The sequence below is a fragment of the Nuphar pumila genome, chromosome 12 (genome assembly GCF_984573655.1).
Source record: "Nuphar pumila chromosome 12, dmNupPumi1.hap1.1, whole genome shotgun sequence".
NCBI lineage: Eukaryota > Viridiplantae > Streptophyta > Magnoliopsida > Nymphaeales > Nymphaeaceae > Nuphar > Nuphar pumila.
The window spans coordinates 12,697,595-12,713,048 of NC_143260.1; the positions used below are offsets into that span (position 1 = coordinate 12,697,595).

Below are 15,454 nucleotides of genomic sequence, written 5' to 3' on the forward strand. Positions count from 1 at the left end.
GTAAAATTCTATCACCCTTCCTACGGACCTCAACTACATTATCTATAAACTAACGACTCATAACAATCCCTACTCCATTCCTATTCCTATTTATTCCTGTATACCAAATCTTATATCCCCAAGGTTCTATCACTTTAGCTTTCTCACCTACCCATTTGGTCTCTTGAAGACATAAAATATCAATCTTTCTCCTACACATAACATCTACTAACTCTACCAACTTACCAGTTAAAGACCCTATGTTCCAAGTGGCTAACCTAATTTTATGGTCTTGGACTAACTTCTTTACCCCCACCCGTCCAACAAAGTGAGGGAACCCTTGCCTATTTGACACCACACCCGGGCGCCGGTGTGACGCGTCGCTTCTGGGCGACGACCTAGCAACCCTTGCACATTTATCACTGCCTCCGGGCCTAGAGAGTACAGCGCGTCGCTCAGTAGGGAACGCCCCAACGAAATTCTCATATTGGTTCATTTTCATAGGATATGACAAAGTTTTTATGCTGGCTGTCACAGGCCTACCGCAACCCTCCTCCTTTATCCGGGCTTGGGACCGGCAGTGTATAACTACACAGGCGGAGTTACTCGGGTCGGTCCCGGTTTGATATAATATTTTATAAATCATGCCCGACCCACTTAACAATCGGACTTCATAGGTTCATCCCGAATAGTTAATCAGTCCCTGTTCTTTGTAACCAAAACCTTACACGGGTCCGTATGGGTCAGGATCGGGTCATACTTGATCCGTTGACACCCAGTATGGTCCAGTATTAAACGATGAAAACGGGTAGGATATGAGTTGAGTCGAGCTTGCCCCAAAAGTTGTATCAAAACTTTTCAGGAATTATTGAGCTTATATCAATCACACTAAGTAAGCTGAAGCTTTTTTTAAAGTCCCTTTTCATGAATGGACTCCCAAAATCCATGAAGGCTGTCAACAGGTATCCAATTCATCAAAGCATACCCAAACCTGCTCAAATCACATATAACAAGTTGTCTGATTCGGGTTTATCTAGATTTATGAAAAATGAAATCTCAAACTGGGATCCGTAAAATTTCGTAATCTAACTTTATTAAAAATACATATAAAATGCTCGAGTTAAATATGTGGCAAAAACCAAAACCCTTGTATCATACAAACATTATAACACAAACTAGGCATATTACCCAGGTCAGGTTGACCCAATAATAATTGGATCAGCATCTTTTATGCTCATACCCAGAAATTGTGGTTCGAGTTGGGTTAACCGCTCAATACAAACCCGACACATTGGTAGCCTTAGTAGTATGAACAACTATAGATCTTGTTAGGGTTTGAGTTTTGGTGGTGATAAACCCAATGTTGTCAGTATTGGAATCGGACCTGTATCGTTTGGCCAATAATTCAGGTGAATTCGCAAATACCGATTCTCAAGTGAATCATTCTGAATCCGGCTAACAAATAATTAAAAAATATTATATATCAATCAGAATGTGACACATGTTAAAGCCATCAAAATAATATTAAAACAATAATTTTAAGTTATTTTTATATTTATTAAAAAATAGCTGATTCAGGTCTATCATTTTCTGGTGACACTGACAACACTCCCTAAACCTAGGTGTATCAATGGGTCGGGTTTGGTTCGGATCCAGGTAGAACCATACTTGGACCAGATTTTCAGGTATGGTATCGGGCCAGGTTCAGGTAAACACGACCCTTTGACACCCTTAGCTAAACCTGCCAAGAATGGGCATACTTTCTTCTCTTTGCATGAAAAGGTTAAAAATGGAGTTAGAATCAATGAAAAATGATCGAATGGATAATTTGACATGATTCCCTAAAAACCTTATATTTTTTATAATTCTCTCGATGTCCAAACTCACAAATATCCAACATTGTTAGAACCTTTTTACCCTTCGTAACTGCAAATTGATGCATTATTGCAATCAAATTGTACCACTAGTTGGCTAGTGCAAACATAGACTTAAATCCAGAATCATACATTTTTTATGCAAATTTCACAAACTCACATAAATTTATTTGCGAATTTTTGATAAAATTAAAACCACCAAAATCACAAATATCTTACATTTTCGCATATACATCAATATTTTTCATAAATATATTTGTGAAACTCCAATCACAAATATCTTATTTTTCACATATAATTCATGAATTCGAATAAATATACGTGTGAAATACCAAGAACTACAAATTTGCAAATATCCTACTAATTCGCATATACTTCACGATCTTGCATAAATGTATTTATGAATCTCCTTATGTCACAAATATTGTACTTAAGTATTTGTGAATTTATAACAAATATGTGATATTGTTTATTTTTTGCAGATTTATAAAATCATATATAAACCCGTTGTAGTCCCCAACCTACTTATTTTCGCATAATTTAGGGTTTTTTTTTATCTTTTATCCCCAACCTGCTTCCCTTCCTACAACTATTTTTGGCAACTATTCATAGGTGGCATTTCATCACTGTTGAACCATTGACTACGTGTTCTTTTGGTAAGAACAATGTTCCCTTTTGTTTAATGGTTGAATCAAAGAGTATTCCCTTTTTGTTAATTTAATGACTGAATCAAACAATGTTCCCTTTTATTTCATTTTATTGTTTTTAAATGCTTTTTCAATATTGCCATCAACACTGGCTTATTTGATTACTCATCCTCGCAAATAATTTATTTATTTTTTGTAATGTTTTTTCAATATTTTATGTCTTGTTATTGTAGAAAATTTTAAATTTGTTTATTAATACAATATGGCCAATAAGAAAACTAGGTCGAATGGGTCAACACCCACATCAACAAAAGCCAACGAAGAACTATAAACTTGGTTATCCAAATAATTTGCAAGCATGACTTAGTGTGTAGAAGTGGATAGAGTAGGAGTCATATCTAAAGCCAAAAATATGGGTGTTTGATGTTTTTCACAAAAAATGCACCATCAATAACCAATCACCCTCACTGCACTCAAACAATCAGCTGCAAAAAAAAAAACCTTCATTATCGTACGAAGAATAATTACAAATTTTAAAGTGGCCCATATCTAATGCAACATATGCATCAAAAGTTGAGCAGTTTATGGGCACATTATTGTCTTCCATCTTGAAAGCATTTAAGGAGGGGGGTTGACCCATTGGCTTGCACTGAGATTATTGCTAACCTCAATGCCCTAGATGAAGTTGAAGATGAAGCCACCTGCAGTGGCAATGGTGAGAGGACGGAAGATGTACCTTACCAAGAGGCTGAGATTAATGTGAATCCTCCTCAAGAAGTGAATGTAAGTGAAGGTCATGTGGATGGATCGAATGTGAGCCATATTCATGTGTCCAATGCTACTCCCCATGCAGAGGAGAAAGTGTAAGCTCTGACGAAGAGGTTATTGTGAAAAAAAAAGGTCTGGTGCTCGTGGAGAGATACTCTATTCATTTGTTATTTTGTAATAATCAGTTTTAATTTTATATTCAATCATTAATTAAATTTTTATATATATATATATATATATATATATATATATATATATATACTACATTCAATCATTGATTAGTTTAATGTTGCGACTATCCATTAATGCAAGTGTTTAGTTTGTTATATATGTGTGAAACATGTAAGAAATTATTGAAATCGACTGATTTCAGTAATATTAATTTTGATTACAGGATCCTCAGCCAATTGATTCAAAAGAGCCAGCATCATGCATGCATCAGTTCTACTAAAACAAATCATACCAATGATTTTTAACACTATCAGAGGATCCGAAGGAGTTGTTGAATCAAATGCATTTTTGCAAATTCTTGGAGATCACACCATGGAATATCAGTTGCCCCTTCTTGGAGGCCATTGTAAGGTTTTAAAATCCGACAACCAACACATTTTAGTTTGGAGATCTTAAGATGACCACCACGTTAGAGGACATGGCATAAATCACTGAACTGAAGTGCCATGCGGAGCCAATGAATGAACTGTGATGGAGAGACTTCAAGCACTTGTATGTTATTTACTTGTAAGCAAATGATGATATGTTTAAAGGAAAAAGGATCATGTATTTAGGGCTATGAAACTACTATGACCCCAATAAGGCGAGGAGGATGAGGAAAAAACTATCATGTGTTGGAGAGAAAGGCGGTAGTAGTAAGGTGAACATGTCGGCGATAGCACTTTTGTTATACTTCTTCAGCTCATGCTTATTCATCGACATTGGTGAAAATGCAATTTATTCATCATACATCAAATTGCTGGTGGAGCTAGATCACGTCGATCAATATGCATGGATAGCAGTCTCACTTGCATACATGTATGCAAGTTTGAGTAGCACGGGGAATGGAAGAAAAAACTTTGTTGGGATGTTGGTGTTGTTGAAGGTATTTATACTGATACACTATACTTATATATTGTGTTTTGATACATACTGAGTATTAATTTTTGTTAATCATTATTGTGCAAGTTTGAATATGGGAGCATATTTCAATTAAAAGGCCTCAAATATGTGTTGTTGCCCATAAATTTTTACGTGTCGCAATTTAGAGTCGGTCATGCAGTGAAGAGAGCTGTGATCGAAGATTGATGGGTCCTCGCCTGTCACATGTTGAATGCATTGTATCGCTTCGCAAGCTAATTAGGAAAAATGTAAGTATTGTTCTTGACATTTCATACATTTTTTTAATAACTGCATGTCTATAGACCTAAACCATAAAGAAAATATAGGTAAACTAGCACTCGTCTTATGACGCATTGGAGGAGGAGGAGGAGAATGCCTATGCGGCTGTAGCGATGAAGGACATCACGAGGAAAGACAATTGGTTGCACAACATGAATGAACTTGAGCGCCAAATGGCGAGCCAAGTTTGACAGTTTGAATTTGTTCAGCAACAACCTAGTCGCCCTTACACAGTTAGCAAATTTTTGTCGCATTCCACGATGAATCGGATGAAGGATTACTCCATGGTATTCCTCTTTAAACTTTAAGATTGACACGAGAACGGCAAAGAAATCAACTTGTCGTCCATAACACATACCATAAATGACAATTTTGTTGTCACCCAAGAGACTTCATATTCTTTCTCTACAAAGAGGGCCTTTTAGGAGGAAGAGAAAGTTGGAGAAAAGCATAAAAATATCATAAGTGGATTGGAGGCAGAGTTGGCGCTTGCACTTGAAGAAATCTGCATGATCAGGGATATGATATGTACTCAAGCTAGCCTTCTCGAGAACACAAATAAGGTCATCGAGGATCTATGATCATGTCAATGACAACATCCACAACTGTATAAATGCCATTTGAATGAGATCCTTGAGTATACATTTGAATATATTTCTATAAATGAATTTGTATATAATGTCATTTGAATGTCATTGATTTGTATATAATGTCATTTAACTGGGGCCAATAAGTATACATTTGTATATGTTTCTATGAATGAATTTGTATATAATGTCATTTGAATATCATTCATTTGTTTATAATGTCATTTGAATGGGGTCATTGAGTATAGATTTGGATATGTTTATATGAATGAATTTTTACATAATATCATTTGAATGGGGTCATGCAGTATACATTTGGATATGTTTCTATGAATGAATTTTTATATAATGTCATTTGAATGTCATTGATTTGTATATAATGTCATTTGAATGTTTATATGTCTAGTTTAATAGTATATTGCACTACAAAAATCTGACTAATGCCCTTTATTTGTGAAAATTATACTAATTCACAAAAATCTTTGTTTTACAAAAATCTTATTGTTTTGCGTAACAGCTTTAACAACTAAAATCGCAAATATCCAACTCATTTGCATATAACTCAAAATTTTGCATAAACATATTTACGAAAATCCTACTAATTCGCAAAAACCAATTGTTTTGCATAACTGCTTTAACAACTAAAATAAAAAATATCCAACTCATTGGCATATAATTCATGAATTCGCATAAACATATTTATGAAAATCCAACTGATTCGCAAAATGACGACGGCTTTGCATAACCATTGAAACCACTAAAATCACATATATCATATTTTTTCACATATAAATCATAAATTTGCATAAAATATTTGCAAAAATCCTACTGATTCGCAAAAATTTGATTATTTCGCATATACGCTCCAAAATCGCATAAACATATTTTGTGAACCTCCATATCGCAACATTGCAAATATACTTATTTTTCTAAATCTAAACGCAATAGAGAAATTGTCCAAACCAAAAAACATCCTTAATTTTACAGCAACATTATCCGTATGACACTTCTCTAACCGATGTCTCTGGCTTTTCATTGTCCTTCGCACCTTTGGAAATCATGTCTTTCAAATCATTGTAGAACTTGATTATATGATTCTTTATATTTATGACATCTTGCTGAAAATATCTCTGTATTAGCAAACAATTAAATACAGTGAAGATCTCAAAGAAGTGAACAACTAACATATAAACACATACATGTGTGAAGTTTAAACCCCTATTTTTACCTAACGTGTGAAATTTAAACCCTCATTTCTACCTAAGTACTGCATATACTGTATGACAAATATACCACAGTCATACTTGTAAAACAAGAATATACGAAGTAAAAAATATGTACATATACGAGATTAGTTAACAAACAAATGTAAAGTAATTATTCGTTCTCTTGTTGAAGAATGTCTTCCATGGTCTACATCATCTAATATGTTTAACAGCCAAATATAAATTGCGCTAAAAAAATAAACCTGCAACACATATGCACGAAAAAGAGATAACAAATATACATAACAAAAATAAATATATATATTTTTATGAAAAACCGTAAACATAGTAAACTCTAAACAGTAAATCTGGGAAAGTCAAAGACAACACAAGAAAACATACAAAAAACATCCATAACAACAACCAAAGAGAAATACGAATAGGGATATTAAATGAGCGTGAGTTGAATCCATTTGCAACCCTTGTTGTAAGCTGCCATATTAAATAGAAATATGCATGGGGATACACATATATATTGTATGGAACTCACCTTTCAAACCTATGGATGAAAAGGTCAATCATAAGGATGATAACACAACCTTTTCAGAATACATAGCCAAATTACGAGAGAATTGCTGCAAAGGTTCTATAGAAAAGTTTTTTTTCAGACACAAATGAAAAGAAGAAACCCTCAAATAGAAAATGAGTATATACATGATTCGAGAGCTCTGCAAATATTAAAAAAAAGCATATATAATAATAAATTTATAAATATTTAAGTAGGACATTTGTGATTTTGTTGTTTTCCTTTAAGTGGAGTTTCACACACATATATATGTGAATTCGTGAAGTATATGAGAAAAAATGAGATATTTGCTATTAGAGTTTCACAAATATATTTATGCAAAAATGTAGGATACTTGTGATTTTTTTGCTTTAAGTTTCACTGAAAATTTTTAAATAAATTTATGCAAGTTCGTGAGTTTCGCATAAAAAAATGTATGATTCTAGATTTAAGTGTGTGTTTGCACTAACTGACGAGCGCTACAATTCTATTGCAATAAGGCATCAATTTGCAGTTGTGAAGGGTAAAAAGGTCCTAACGATATTGGATATTTGCAAGTTTGATTTTTAGGAAATCATGTCTAATTATCCATACAGTAAGGTCATTTTTTGTAGAATCAATGCTGACCCAAGTTCAACCTGAACAACTAAAATCATATTTGTTTTGGGGATAATGTTTGATATCCTCGTGGGTAAAGAACATCCTAGTGAACAACAGTAAGTTTTTTCATTATATTATATTTTTATACATTTGACTCTTCAGATTGGATATGGGATCTGCATATTTGGTTTATTAGAAACAGGCCCTTGAATAATGTTTTTAAAATGTGTTAGATTTTCCAAAAGTTGAAAAATCAACAAAGGCTTACAACATATGGAATTTTTGACACTAAAAAATATATTTTTTCATTAAAAATACAATTCAAAGATTGATTTCTGCTATTCTGATAATACTGAACACATCTGCAGGGTCAGATTTGGTCAAAACAACCTGCTCCATGAGTTCCAACTAGGGTTTCCTTACGAAAGTAACAATTGGAATGGATCTGGACCCCATAGGTAGACCCATGTGTTGTGACAGCCGATAACATAGTTGGCTTGGGATTCATGGGTCCAAGTAGGACCGGAAGTTGAGGAGGTTCGTCACCATCTGAATTGAATAGAACCTGTCTAAACAAGGTAATATTGGACAACCTGGGATAAGTGTCTCAAGGTATATTCCTGGTCTAGACCCGACGGAATTTGGCTAATTGACAATCATACCCTACGTCATTTAGGGCAGGTTCTCTACGAGAGAGAGAGAGACTGTTTCTTAGAAAACCAATTACAAAGAATTGCAGCCCATAAGGGGTCAGATCATCTTGTAGGGAGGAATTGTGAATGCCACTAAGTTGATGGGACATTGCAAGTTCAAAATCCACAGGTGGTGTCCCATTCCGCAAGGTCAAAGTTCTGATGGGCGGCCGGTGATGAGAAGTTCCCCCCCCCCCCCCCCTTGGACTATCCCAAAAATAAAAATTTACGAGTCGCTGAGATGTAGTAGCTGCAGAGCTCACAATATCTTTACTTTCATGTCAATCACATGAGGGGTAGACAAACATTTGCCTATCTATTATTAGTGAGATAATGACCTGGTGATATTATGTATGTATAAAGATTGTTTAATTGAAATTTCTGTAATTGTTTGTTGAGTGGTAGCTTCAGCTTAAATCGTTTTGGTGATTCTTGTTGCAATATCGACTCCTGATGTGAGGCCTTTCTTTCTTTTGATAGACAAGCTTGAATGGCTCTTTTGACTCATTAACTTAACGAGCCTTCCCAAACTAAGTTGAGAGGAGTCTCTTTTCAGAAATCTAGTTTTTTTGTTCTTTTATTGGCAAAATGGGGTTAGGCAGACTTCTACCATTTTTTTTTGGATAATCCACGGGAAAACCCCCATCACCGACAACACCTTGGCTGCCCTCCGGTTGGTAAAACCCTTAAGGTCTCCCCTGCCCGCTGGGGGGAGTACACCCAACCTCAACCTTGCGGCAAGGGATGCCACCCATGGGTTTTGAACTTGTGATGTCCCGTCAACTTGGTGACATTCACAAGCCGCCCCTACCAGATGAGTGGAGCCCTTGTGGGCATATCTCTACCAGTTATACATAGCATGAAACATTACAATTGTTTAGGATCAGAGAACTACTCTGGTGGTTTCTCCTTCCAGACTCTTGTCATGATCTGTAATACATAATCTCATTAGACTACAAGCTGTATATTTGTTATCTTTCTCCACCCAACAGCATTGGGATCTAGAAAATCTAAAAATAATTTCTAGAGAACTCCAACTCACATCACTCAGCATCAGACGACCTTCTATCAACCTATTCATCCAACCCACTGCATATTTTCTAGAAGATTCAACCACAACATGGTTATTAGAACACTACGGCATTTCAACTCAGGCCATCCATTCTCTTCATTTGAATTTTTTTTTGGAACAATCCGACCAATAAATAGGTTCTTTCACCTCTTTCAAAATACTATAAAAATTAACTTTTATCCAATTTGAACAAGGTGTCATCCATCTCCCAGCAAACACCCATCTGTAATGAATTTGATCCATATTCCCCTGACATATACGCAGTACATGGCTTCTAATATCATTCATCACTGCTGGGATGTCGATGTAGAATAACCAAGGTCAAAGCTCAGAAAGATTATTAAGCAAGCATAAGTGTGAACATGCATGTGTGTGTGCTCTTTTCATCCAAGGATCACAATCCCATTTCAAGAAAAGAACTGGATTCCAATGGGGTAGTGAAAAAATGGCATGTCCCATGATAATGTACCTGAAAAGCCAGTTGAAATGTTTTCTCTCGATGTTACAACAGTCAAACCTAGATAAGAGTCTCGAATTTTACAGACCTTAAGTAGTTCACCTGCAGGCGAGAATGTAAATGTGGTCTGTGAAATAAATTACATGTGAATTGAATTCATCTTTGAAGAAAAACCTATTGTAGAGTTCAGGCAGATATAGTTTAGATATCGAATAATGGAAGATTCAGCCCATAGGATATGAAGAAATTGAGAGAAAGCAGGATAAATGCAACGAACAGCTATGAACAAATGATTAAGAAAGATATAGCGAGTTTAAGATGTTCTTACCCAGTTTAATTTTAGAACGAGAGAGAGAGAGGCTTCTACATTTTAGAATTTAAATACCTTGACTTGCAATCAGAAGCAAATTGGTGTATTAAAAGGTTAACGAGTACAACAACAACAACAACAACAACAACAACTACGCCTTCATCCCAAAACAATTGGGGTCAGCGATATGAACCAAAAAAGAAATTCATTTTGGGTCTTCCACATGAATCCTTTTCCTCCAATCATTTCTATCCAACGCCATGTCCTCGGTGAGGTTCAAAGCATTCATATCCTTTCCTATCATCTCCATCCAAGTCTTCCTAGGCCTACCCCGACCTCTTTTAACTAATATATTTTCCCATTTCTCCAACCTTCTAACTGGAGCATCATTAGGCCTTCGCCGAATATGTCCAAACCACCGTAAACGATTCTCTCGCATCTTATTTTCAATGGGTGCAACACCTACCTTCTTACGTATCTCTTCGTTCCGAATCTTATCTTTTATTGTATTTCCACACATCCATCTAAGCATCCGCATCTCAGCTACACTCATTTTTTGAATATGATGTCTCTTGGCAGCCCAACATTCCGTACCATATAGTAAAGCGGGTCTAATAGTCGTCCTATAAAACTTTCCCTTCAACCGCAATGGCATTCTACGATCGCACAACACTCCAGTAGCACTTTTCCATTTCATCCACCCAACCTTTATAGTATGATTTACATCTCCATCAATTTCTCCATACTTTTGAATGATGGATCCCAAATATTTGAAATAATCATTCACCGGTATTTCTTGCTCACCAAGCTTCACTACACTCCCATCACTACTTCGTTGCTTACTAAACCGACATTCCATATATTCAGTCTTACTCTTACTCAACTTAAAACCTCTAGCTTCCAATGTCTGTCTCCATAATTCTAACTTAGCATTAACCCCAGCTCTAGACTCATTAATCAAAACAATATCATCAGCAAACAACATACACCACGGTACATTTTCTTGAATTGATCTCGTAAGTTCATCCATCACTATCGCAAATAGAAAAGGGCTTAAAGCAGATCCTTGATGTAACACAACCGTTATCGGAAAATTGGTTGTCACCCCTCCACAAGTGCGGACATTGGTTACTACTCCTTCATACATATCTTTAATTATACTAATGTACTTGAGAGAAACACATTTCTTCATCATTGTCCACCAGAGAACGTCCCTAGGTACTCTATCGTATGCCTTCTCTAAATCAATAAAAACAATATGCAAATCTATGTTCCTCTCTCTATATCTTTCAATAAGTTGTCTAAGAAGATGTATAGCTTCCATAGTTGATCTTCCACGCATAAAACCAAATTGATTCTCCGATATCATGACAACCTTCCTCAACCTAGACTCAATCACCCTCTCCCAAAGTTTCATAGTATGACTCATGAGTTTTATACCACGATAGTTTGTGCAATCTTGTATATCACCCTTATTCTTATATAAAGGCACCAAAGTACTCTTCCTCCACTCATTAGGCATCTTATTTGTTCGCCAAATCAAGTTAAAAAGAACTGTCAACCATTCTAAACCTTTCTCTCCCAAGCATTTCCAAGCCTCGATAGGTATATCATCTGGGCCAACTGCCCTTCTTGATTTCATTTTCTTCAAAGCCTCTGCAATTTCTTTCTTTTGAATCTTGCGCATGGAGTCACGATTTATCTCATGAAAAGGAATAGAGAAGTCTCCAAGATCTTGAGCATGACCATCATTAAAAAGCTTATCAAAATAATCTTTCCATCTCTCCTTAATCTCATCATCTTTGACTAAAACCCTTTGCGTTTCATCTTTGATACATCTAACCATACCCAAATCTCTCGATTTCCTATCTCTCATCTTTGCAAGCCTATAAATATCCTTCTCGCCTTCTTTGGTATCCAACTTGTCATAAACCTCCTTATATACCTTAGCCCTCGCGTTTCGAACTACTTTTTTAGCTTCCTTCTTTGCTATCATATACTTCTCCAAATTCTCATTATCACGACTCTTACTTAGATTTCTATAACACTCTCTTTTAACCTTAATAGCTAATTTGACATCCTCATTCCACCATGATGTATCCTTACCTAGTGGTGCACCGCCTTTAGACTCACCCAATACCTCCTTAGCCACTTTTCTCATGCCACCCGCTATCTTATTCCACATTGATTCTGAATCCTCCTCGAGACACCAATCAACTTCCTTAACTACCTGCTCTACAAACATTCCTTGTTTAGCTCCTTTCAGTGCCCACCACTTAATTCTAAGATCTATCCTATGTCTATCCCTTGTGCGGCATTGTCTAATTCTAAGAATTCTAAGATCTAAAATTAAGACTCTATGTTGTGTAGCTACACTTTCTCCCGGTATAACCTTACAATCGATGCAACAACCCCTATCTCTCTTTCTAAGTAGGAAAAAATCTATCTGACTTGTATTAACCCCACTTTTAAATGTTACTAGGTGAGACTCCCTCTTCCTAAACCAAGTGTTTGCTAAGATCATATCATAGGACAAACAAAAATCTAAAATCCTTTCTCCAATACCATAGCCTCCATGGATACTCTCAAATCCATCTCTACTAATGCCTACATGACCATTAAGGTCACCGCCGATGAAAAGCTTTTCTCCATAAGATATCCCTTGTACTACTCCATCTAAATCTTCCCAAAATTGATGCTTAATGGAATCATCTAAACCTACTTGAGGTGCATAAACACTAATAATATTAATAATATCCGTACCTAATACTAATTTAATAAGTAAAATTCTATCACCCTTCCTACGGACCTCAACTACATTATCTATAAACTGACGACTCATAACAATCCCTACTCCATTCTTATTCCTATTTATTCCTGTATACCAAATCTTATATCCCCAAGGTTCTATCACTTTTGCTTTCTCACCTACCCATTTGGTCTCTTGTAGACATAAAATATCAATCTTTCTCCTACACATAACATCTACTAACTCTACCAACTTACCAGTTAAAGACCCTATGTTCCAAGTGGCTATGGTCTTGGACTAACTTCTTTACCCCCACCCGTCCAACAAAGTGAGGGAACCCTTGCCTATTTGACACCACACCCGGGCGCCGGTGTGACGCGTCGCTTCTGGGCGACGACCTAGCAACCCTTGCCCATTTATCACTGCCTCCGGGCCTAGAGAGTACAGCGCGTCGCTCAGTAGGGAACGCCCCAACGAAATTCTAAAAGGTTAATGAGTGAAAAAATAAAAAAATGATTTGAAATATATTTTATATATATATATATTGCAAATCCTTTATTTTTAGCTCATTAACCTTTTAACAATCATTGGGACCTTGGGAAAAATAAAGTTACAGTTTTTTGCATAATCTGAACCTGTAGTGTTTATCATAGCTTACTTAGTAGATAACATGCATTGGATTAGGTATTTTTCATGCTCAAATATGTTTCCTAAAAAGAGAAAAAAATTAATGGTTCATATTGCACTAAAACTTGATAAAATATTTAAGTTTTTATTAAATTAATTCAAACCAAAGCATATTTTTTTCTTTTTGATAGGCAAGTTGGGTTTAGGAAGATCTCAATCAACCAAAGCATGTATTTTAGTAAATAAGCAATGATAAACACATCTACAGGTTCAGAGAATGCAAAGAGCACCTGCAATTATAATTTGTTGCAGGAGTTTAATGGGAGTTCTAACAAAAATGAACATTAAAGATCACATACTTGGCCAAAATTGCATTCTCTTGCACCAACATTACTATATTTTTCAAAATAGACCAAAAAAAAAGATATCATTAGGAAACATTGATATTTGGGGACCTGATTAAGAAACTTCATGACAACAATATAACACAACGCAGCCACGTTATTGTCTCTGTGTCCTCATTATCCAATCCAAAATACCAGAACAATCATCACGCCTGCTGAAATACCTACATGCAAGAATTTGTTGTGTTTAGCTGAGAGAGAGAGAGAGAGGAGAAAGAGAGAGAGATTCCCCATACCTTCTCCTTGTCCGATAAGACTTAAGTTCATAAACTTCTCTGGAATTACAGATATCTTTCCCCATTCTGAGTTGCTCTGGCACCATCCTTCCATTTTTATCGAAGTAAGCATCAACAATGAAGTCAAGCACTCTTTCCTGCATAGTTGGTTGTTCATTAAGACTTGAGCATGCTGGTATTGTAAGAATCAGTAAATCATACATATATATGAAAAGTTTATCACTAAGGACCTGGTAGAAGATAGGCAATCAAGAAAACCGATATACAGACTGTGGATATTAAGGAAAATCCATACAATTGAGATATTTAAGAGAATACATAATTGAACCAACTGAATTTCAATATGGTTACGATACAACAACAACAACGCCTTCATCTCAAACAATTGGGGTCGGCGATCTGTAAAAAAAATCAGTTTTGGTTACGATCTGTAAAAAAATTCAGTTCTTGCCTTGTGTAAACTGTATCAGGCATCTGCAATCACTACTATTCACATTGAACGTGTGAGTTCAAATTTGTATTCTCAGATGAAGAGCAAGTTTTGGTAACAAATCCAGATAAAGTATCAGATTCTAGAAGATTACTTTTTCCCAGAATGTTCTGTCACATATTGCTCATACTATCATCCGGTCTTTCAACTTAAAACTATTTTCAAGTGACACTTTTTGGCCATAAAGTACAAGTGTCGGACAGAGCTGGCTTGCCTTTTTGCAAGAGGTATCTCAGCCTTGATCATAGCTAGTTTGTGTTGGACACAATGTTGGGTTTGGCATAGTTAGTTTGTGTTGGATACGTTGTTGGATTTGAACACTTTCTTTCACATCCCAACATTCTGAACTCACCGAATGCTTCACAAGTGTGGCAATGCAGGGTTAGTATAGGCATGGTTTTCTTTTGTTTTTTCCTTTTTCCCCCATTTTCTGGCTTAAACAGTACTTACATATCCTATATCCAGCTGAAGGGTGCTCTCAATAGTCAACACCTCCTGTCAGATACAGATAAGATTTATGCTGGATCTTTAATGAAGCTTCTTCAAATTTGGCTCAATTCCTGCTGGAGCTTGAAACATGCTGCCACAAGCTTAGGCTCCATCCACGCGCTTGCTTTTTTCTTAATATTTTACTGTATAAAATAATGATGCTGACCAACCATGCTATACGGTACTAGTTGACATTTCTGCAGCGCATAGCACACAACCTATATATCTAAAGTGAAAGAACCTAGTTGAACCAGGTAATCCTTGTCTGGGTCTTGCCCAACATTATTGGCAACCTCAAAAGAAAAACAAAC

General features: G+C 35.9%; 1 protein-coding gene across 1 annotated transcript in view; it reads right to left on the reverse strand.

Moving 5' to 3' along the window:
- Positions 1 to 13,802: 13,802 nt before the first annotated feature.
- IPT9 (isopentenyltransferase 9) overlaps positions 13,803 to 15,454 on the reverse strand; it is a 50,911-nt gene continuing 49,259 nt past the window's right edge. Inside the window, exons 11-12 of the mRNA XM_089983690.1 lie at positions 14,165 to 14,301; positions 13,803 to 14,092 (exon numbers count right to left, since the gene is read on the reverse strand). Of these exons, the coding sequence (XP_089839816.1) occupies positions 14,026 to 14,092; positions 14,165 to 14,301 (204 nt within the window). The 3' untranslated portion in view covers positions 13,803 to 14,025. The remainder of the gene's footprint in view (positions 14,093 to 14,164; positions 14,302 to 15,454) is intronic.